Below are 8081 nucleotides of genomic sequence, written 5' to 3' on the forward strand. Positions count from 1 at the left end.
CACATTTACGTAATATTTCAAAATTTTTTTTATTATAATCTATTTATCTATTAGATGAAATAAATTCAAAACTTTGTACTGTGTCTACTGGTCGATCTTAATCGAAAGCCACAGCGTGAAAAGTGAAACTTCATCTCTTTATAGTACTAAGAATTTAATACAAGTCCTTCAATTGTTATATTAAGTTAATAATTTGAACAAGCAACAAAGCAAAATAACTACTAAATTTCAATAACATGGGCGATCTTATGCCCAAACTCCACTTGGTCCCAAGTAATTACCCGTTATGATCTTATGGTTAGTACTAGTAACCAGGTGTGAAATTTAAATACAGTGTTACAAACATATATAAATACTATAAACGAAAAGTTAAATTACAAAGAATTTCGATTGCTTTTATTCATTTCGTCTGAGTATTATCAATTTGAATATGACTATTAACTATCTCTTTTCTTTAATTAATTTTGGTCCTGAAAAGGACCGATTTTTAAAAATTTTTTTAAAAGTGCTTCTTAAGCACGTTCTCCACGAATACGTCTCGCCAATTGAATATCTTTTGGCATAATGGTTACGCGTTTAGCATGAATAGCGCATAAGTTAGTGTCTTCAAAAAGTCCCACCAAGTATGCTTCGCTAGCTTCTTGCAGAGCCATTACAGCAGAACTCTGGAAACGTAAATCAGTTTTGAAATCCTGTGCAATTTCACGGACTAAACGCTGGAATGGCAGTTTACGAATTAAGAGCTCTGTACTCTTTTGGTAGCGACGAATTTCACGCAAAGCTACAGTTCCCGGACGATAACGATGTGGTTTTTTTACACCGCCAGTTGCGGGCGCACTTTTGCGTGCGGCCTTAGTAGCCAATTGTTTACGTGGTGCCTTACCACCAGTCGATTTACGAGCAGTTTGCTTTGTACGAGCCATAATTAAACAAATTGTTAAATAAAATTTAATTTAACGAAAAAATGTTGAGAGAGTAAATTTCAAAACAAACTCTTATGATCCATCTCAACTGTTCACATGTTCAAACAGTCATTGTCCTTCATATCCTTCATATCCTTCATATCCTTTACATTGTTTATTTCTACCCTAAATTATTTGAGTGCCTTTGAGTAATTTGTTGTATTTAAGCATTGTCACTCATATCTTTTGTATTGTTCATTTTTTCTATAAATACTGTGCGTATCTAGTGTGGAATTTATTTACTGTTTAAGTCTGAATAGACAAGTATTATCTGTACTAAAATTATAAACTCAAAATGACTGGTCGTGGTAAAGGTGGTAAAGGTTTGGGAAAAGGTGGTGCTAAGCGTCATCGCAAAGTTCTTCGTGATAACATCCAAGGTATCACGAAACCAGCTATTAGACGTTTGGCCCGCCGTGGTGGAGTAAAGCGTATTTCTGGCTTGATTTACGAAGAAACTCGTGGTGTATTGAAGGTATTTCTGGAAAATGTGATCCGTGATGCAGTTACATATACAGAACATGCCAAAAGGAAGACTGTTACAGCTATGGATGTTGTATATGCTTTGAAAAGACAAGGTCGCACCCTCTACGGTTTCGGAGGTTAAGTTAATAACATTCAACTAACAATGCAATAACAATATATATTGCCCAATGGTCCTTTTCAGGACCCAAATATTTTTATTATTTGAGATAAATAATTCATTTGAACACATACTCGACAGTAATTTATAGAAATATTTGTATTGACTGAAAAGATTAAGATTTTAAGACAAAAATAAACTGAAGTTTAATTTAAGTAAGAGGCTTTGGAAATTTTTCTTAGTTTGATTTTCAAAAAACATGTTTTAATGTAGGAATTCAAAATTGTTTTTTTTTTGACAAGCTGGTATTAGATATAGAAATGTCTGAGAATATTTCAAGATTTGATATTTCTCAATAAAGAAGAAGTAAATATAACAAAGATGTATGTAACATTTCGGTTCTTAGAAAAGTTTACAATGCATAGAGAACTTAATTGTTAGTTCCAATAATTATACAAATAATTGTTTAAGTTTTTTGTCTATACTATCATTCTCAATGTGATTTTACATGGCAACATGGCCTGAAACAATATTGAAAACCAATATCTCATAATGAAATTCCATTTATACTCGTAACACTTAGTATTTAAATGTGTACCTGAATTGAATAAAGCTATAAAAAAATATATATCAGTTTCCTTCAGTTTACCACACAGAAAATAAGTTCCAAAGAGAGAAAGATATTTTTTTAATAACACAGATGCTTTTAAAATTATATCTTTCGTTTGGTAGCAGTTAAAATTATGGCGGGAAAATTTCTACCTACTGGTATGTGAACTGAAATGTTTAGGGGTTGCATTATTATAGCATTCATTTTGTATTAAAAAAAAAGTAACTGACAAAATTGCCAGTACAGTTCACACGAAAACCAAGGACATTCAAGAACTATATTTACAATGCATACATATACTTCCAAGCCGAATGAGTGTGAGTATATGAGTGTGAGTGTGAGTAAAATTGAGTAAGAAACTATAAGCCGAAATGAAATGAAGATGGAACTTGAGTAATTTTGTTATCTGCATTTACGCGCCAAAATATATGAGATAAAATCCATGTTTGAGTAAAATTTAATAGAATTGCATACAACCTAAGACCACTGATGAAGAGTATTTGGTAATACTCGAAACAGCGTTGTATGGTCAGCCAAATTTCAATAAAAATTAATATAAAAATTTTGTGTTTGTCCTTTATTTCTTTCTTTGCTATTCGAAAAACGCTCTAAAAGAAATTTTTATATAAATAATAATTGTTTGAAATGAAGTATGTTTTCTTTAATTAAATAAATTGATCGTCCTGAAAAGGACGGTTGTTGTTCGAAAATTTCGAAAGAAACAGTGTTGTAAGATATAGTTTAAGCCTTCTTTTCTGTTTTCTTAGGCAAAAGTACAGCTTGGATGTTTGGTAATACACCACCTTGTGCGATTGTAACACCAGACAACAATTTGTTTAATTCTTCGTCATTACGGATGGCCAATTGTAAATGACGGGGTATGATTCTTGTCTTCTTATTATCGCGTGCTGCATTGCCAGCCAATTCAAGAACTTCAGCTGCCAAATATTCCATTACAGCAGCTAAGTAGACGGGAGCGCCGGCACCAACGCGTTCAGCATAGTTGCCTTTACGCAACAATCGATGAATACGACCAACTGGAAATTGTAATCCAGCACGATTTGAGCGAGACTTTGCCTTGCCCTTAACTTTACCTCCTTTACCACGACCAGACATATTTCAATAGTATTTGATTGTTAAGTTGATCTACGTGATCTAAGTTGAAAACAGGCAAACACCAAGAATTTATACCTTTTTCATCCCCTAATGTGAAGAGAGAATTTCTTGAAATTTCTGTTTTAAAAATACTTAAATTCTGAGCGAGGGTAGTTCAAATTTGAGAATTCGAAAAATTGAAAATTTGAAAATTTACATTTGAAATCATGCCACCAAAAACTAGCGGAAAAGCGGTCAAGAAGGACGGAAAGGCTCAGAAGAATATAACTAAGAACGATAAGAAGAAGAAGCGCAGGAGGAAGGAAAGTTATGCTATTTACATTTATAAAGTATTGAAGCAAGTTCATCCTGATACTGGTATTTCATCCAAGGCTATGAGCATCATGAACAGCTTTGTGAATGATATATTCGAGCGCATTGCTGCTGAAGCTTCACGTTTGGCCCACTATAACAAACGATCCACAATTACTAGTCGGGAAATTCAGACTGCAGTTCGCCTTTTACTTCCTGGAGAATTGGCTAAGCACGCAGTTAGTGAAGGTACTAAAGCCGTCACTAAGTATACCAGTTCCAAGTAAATTTCTTTGTATTGAACAATCAACATTAACTCCAACGGTCCTTTTCAGGGCCACAAAAATATTTAATTAAAGTCGATAATTGATCTTAAAATTATTAGTATAGACTTCACAAATAAAGAGCATTCCTAAAACGATTGAAATAGTAAACTGCATTGAGTACTTGTATCGGAACAAAAAATATCATCAAAACCAAAAAATTAGAGAACTTAGTTCACTCTGATTATAGCATAGTTATTAGGTTTCAATTAAAATACAGAGAGTCACAATTCTCAAAGAAAAATTAACAATATGGTATATTCAAAAAAAACTTTACCTAATAATTTATTTAGAAATAATGATGCCGAGGTATATGGTGTCATCACTGACCTATAACTATATATGTTAAACAAAATTGCAGTTTTTATCTATTGTCAGATAATAGAAATCGGATTTGGTTTCGTTATTATTAAGAATTGTTCTGACAGAGTTTATAATAGTTTAACAGAAGATCATCAAATTAGAACAGAGTATTTGTAAAATATTTGAGTTTTTAAATGTTTTGACAACTTTGACAAGACATCGTTAACAAATGAAAAGCTTTCCATTTCCAAATTTGATTCTAAATCGACAGGATTCGAAATATGAAAAATAAAGCCGTTTGAATTACTTACTTAAACCTCATCATCAAATTAGCACATTTACTCTTCTTCATGTATGCCTATAACTTTATATTATCCATGGTATTTGTGTTTTTTTTTTGGATGTAGCTCTTTAAACTATTAGATAGCTTCTCAAGTCAGTATATGCTGTTTCTGTTCTCACATTTACGTAATATTTCAAAATTTTTTTTATTATAATCTATTTATCTATTAGATGAAATAAATTCAAAACTTTGTACTGTGTCTACTGGTCGATCTTAATCGAAAGCCACAGCGTGAAAAGTGAAACTTCATCTCTTTATAGTACTAAGAATTTAATACAAGTCCTTCAATTGTTATATTAAGTTAATAATTTGAACAAGCAACAAAGCAAAATAACTACTAAATTTCAATAACATGGGCGATCTTATGCCCAAACTCCACTTGGTCCCAAGTAATTACCCGTTATGATCTTATGGTTAGTACTAGTAACCAGGTGTGAAATTTAAATACAGTGTTACAAACATATATAAATACTATAAACGAAAAGTTAAATTACAAAGAATTTCGATTGCTTTTATTCATTTCGTCTGAGTATTATCAATTTGAATATGACTATTAACTATCTCTTTTCTTTAATTAATTTTGGTCCTGAAAAGGACCGATTTTTAAAAATTTTTTTAAAAGTGCTTCTTAAGCACGTTCTCCACGAATACGTCTCGCCAATTGAATATCTTTTGGCATAATGGTTACGCGTTTAGCATGAATAGCGCATAAGTTAGTGTCTTCAAAAAGTCCCACCAAGTATGCTTCGCTAGCTTCTTGCAGAGCCATTACAGCAGAACTCTGGAAACGTAAATCAGTTTTGAAATCCTGTGCAATTTCACGGACTAAACGCTGGAATGGCAGTTTGCGAATTAAGAGCTCTGTACTCTTTTGGTAGCGACGAATTTCACGCAAAGCTACAGTTCCCGGACGATAACGATGTGGTTTTTTTACACCGCCAGTTGCGGGCGCACTTTTGCGTGCGGCCTTAGTAGCCAATTGTTTACGTGGTGCCTTACCACCAGTCGATTTACGAGCAGTTTGCTTTGTACGAGCCATAATTAAACAAATTGTTAAATAAAATTTAATTTAACGAAAAAATGTTGAGAGAGTAAATTTCAAAACAAACTCTTATGATCCATCTCAACTGTTCACATGTTCAAACAGTCATTGTCCTTCATATCCTTCATATCCTTTACATTGTTTATTTCTACCCTAAATTATTTGAGTGCCTTTGAGTAATTTGTTGTATTTAAGCATTGTCACTCATATCTTTTGTATTGTTCATTTTTTCTATAAATACTGTGCGTATCTAGTGTGGAATTTATTTACTGTTTAAGTCTGAATAGACAAGTATTATCTGTACTAAAATTATAAACTCAAAATGACTGGTCGTGGTAAAGGTGGTAAAGGTTTGGGAAAAGGTGGTGCTAAGCGTCATCGCAAAGTTCTTCGTGATAACATCCAAGGTATCACGAAACCAGCTATTAGACGTTTGGCTCGCCGTGGTGGAGTTAAGCGTATTTCTGGTTTGATTTACGAAGAAACTCGTGGTGTATTGAAGGTATTTCTGGAAAATGTGATCCGTGATGCAGTTACATATACAGAACATGCCAAAAGGAAGACTGTTACAGCTATGGATGTTGTATATGCTTTGAAAAGACAAGGTCGCACCCTCTACGGTTTCGGAGGTTAAGTTAATAACATTCAACTAACAATGCAATAACAATATATATTGCCCAATGGTCCTTTTCAGGACCCAAATATTTTTATTATTTGAGATAAATAATTCATTTGAACACATACTCGACAGTAATTTATAGAAATATTTGTATTGACTGTAAAGATTAAGATTTTAAGACAAAAATAAACTGAAGTTTAATTTAAGTAAGAGGCTTTGGAAATTTTTCTCACTTTGATTTTCAAAAAACATGTTTTAATGTAGAAATTCAAAGTTGTTTTTTTTTTTGACAAGCTGGTATTAGATATAGAAATGTCTGAGAATATTTCAAGATTTGATATTTCTCAATAAAGAAGAAGTAAATATAACAAAGATGTATGTAACATTTCGGTTCTTAGAAAAGTTTACAATGCATAGAGAACTTAATTGTTAGCTCCAATAATTATACAAATAATTGTTTAAGTTTTTTGTCTATACTATCATTCTCAATGTGATTTTACATGGCAACATGGCCTGAAACAATATTGAAAACCAATATCTCATAATGAAATTCTATTTATACTCGTAACACTTAGTATTTAAATGTGTACCTGAATTGAATAAATCTATAAAAAAATATATATCAGTTTCCTTCAGTTTCCTACCACACAGAAAATAAGTTCCAAAGAGAGAAAGATATTTTTTTAATAACACAGATGCTTTTAAAATTATATCTTTCGTTTGGTAGCAGTTAAAATTATGGCGGGAAAATTTCTACCTACTGGTATGTGAACTGAAATGTTTAGGGGTTGCATTATTATAGCATTCATTTTGTATTAAAAAAAAAGTAACTGGCAAAATTGCCAGTACAGTTCACACGAAAACCAAGGACATTCAAGAACTATATTTACAATGCATACATATACTTCCAAGCCGAATGAGTGTGAGTATATGAGTGTGAGTGTGAGTAAAATTGAGTAAGAAACTATAAGCCGAAATGAAATGAAGATGGAACGTGAGTAATTTTGTTATCTGCATTTACGCGCCAAAATATATGAGATAAAATCCATGTTTGAGTAAAATTTAATAGAATTGCATACAACCTAAGACCACTGATGAAGAGTATTTGGTAATACTCGAAACAGCGTTGTATGGTCAGCCAAATTTCAATAAAAATTAATATAAAAATTTTGTGTTTGTCCTTTATTTCTTTCTTTGCTATTCGAAAAACGCTCTAAAAGAAATTTTTATATAAATAATAATTGTTTGAAATGAAGTATGTTTTCTTTAATTAAATAAATTGATCGTCCTGAAAAGGACGGTTGTTGTTCGAAAATTTCGAAAGAAATAGTGTTGTAAGATATAGTTTAAGCCTTCTTTTCTGTTTTCTTAGGCAAAAGTACAGCTTGGATGTTTGGTAATACACCACCTTGTGCGATTGTAACACCAGACAACAATTTGTTTAATTCTTCGTCATTACGGATGGCCAATTGTAAATGACGGGGTATGATTCTTGTCTTCTTATTATCGCGTGCTGCATTGCCAGCCAATTCAAGAACTTCAGCTGCCAAATATTCCATTACAGCAGCTAAGTAGACGGGAGCGCCGGCACCAACGCGTTCAGCATAGTTGCCTTTACGCAACAATCGATGAATACGACCAACTGGAAATTGTAATCCAGCACGATTTGAGCGAGACTTTGCCTTGCCCTTAACTTTACCTCCTTTACCACGACCAGACATATTTCAATAGTATTTGATTGTTAAGTTGATCTACGTGATCTAAGTTGAAAACAGGCAAACACCAAGAATTTATACCTTTTTCATCCCCTAATGTGAAGAGAGAATTTCTTGAAATTTCTGTTTTAAAAATACTTAAATTCTGAGCGAGGGTAGTTCAAATTTGAGAAT

The 8081-nt window shown here is 32.5% G+C and overlaps 5 protein-coding genes across 5 annotated transcripts; 2 read left to right on the forward strand and 3 right to left on the reverse strand.

Annotated features, from left to right (window-relative positions):
* Nucleotides 1-512: 512 nt before the first annotated feature.
* Nucleotides 513-5570, reverse strand: LOC119664424. The gene is made up of 4 exons (XM_038073910.1): nucleotides 5168-5570; nucleotides 3776-3853; nucleotides 2903-3252; nucleotides 513-929 (listed from the first exon to the last, which is right to left on the reverse strand). Exons 1-4 carry the CDS (start codon nucleotides 5568-5570, stop codon nucleotides 513-515), a joined length of 1248 nt encoding a protein of 415 aa, XP_037929838.1.
* LOC119664422 (histone H4) lies at nucleotides 1245-1582 on the forward strand. Its single transcript, XM_038073908.1, has one exon. The coding sequence runs from the start codon at nucleotides 1258-1260 to the stop codon at nucleotides 1567-1569; it is 312 nt and encodes a 103-aa protein (XP_037929836.1). The 5' UTR covers nucleotides 1245-1257; the 3' UTR covers nucleotides 1570-1582.
* LOC119664420 (histone H2A) lies at nucleotides 2863-3319 on the reverse strand. Its single transcript, XM_038073906.1, has one exon. It carries the CDS (start codon nucleotides 3269-3271, stop codon nucleotides 2897-2899), a length of 375 nt encoding a protein of 124 aa, XP_037929834.1. The 5' UTR covers nucleotides 3272-3319; the 3' UTR covers nucleotides 2863-2896.
* Nucleotides 5571-5882: 312 nt separating the features above from the next.
* LOC119664423 (histone H4) lies at nucleotides 5883-6220 on the forward strand. The gene has a single exon (XM_038073909.1). It carries the CDS (start codon nucleotides 5896-5898, stop codon nucleotides 6205-6207), a length of 312 nt encoding a protein of 103 aa, XP_037929837.1. The 5' UTR covers nucleotides 5883-5895; the 3' UTR covers nucleotides 6208-6220.
* A 1251-nt stretch (nucleotides 6221-7471) lies between these two features.
* LOC119664421 (histone H2A) lies at nucleotides 7472-7961 on the reverse strand. The gene has a single exon (XM_038073907.1). It carries the CDS (start codon nucleotides 7911-7913, stop codon nucleotides 7539-7541), a length of 375 nt encoding a protein of 124 aa, XP_037929835.1. The 5' UTR covers nucleotides 7914-7961; the 3' UTR covers nucleotides 7472-7538.
* Nucleotides 7962-8081: the final 120 nt, after the last annotated feature.

Source organism: Teleopsis dalmanni, unplaced genomic scaffold (genome assembly GCF_002237135.1).
Source record: "Teleopsis dalmanni isolate 2A unplaced genomic scaffold, ASM223713v2 unscaffolded_contig_1913, whole genome shotgun sequence".
Classification (NCBI taxonomy): domain Eukaryota; kingdom Metazoa; phylum Arthropoda; class Insecta; order Diptera; family Diopsidae; genus Teleopsis; species Teleopsis dalmanni.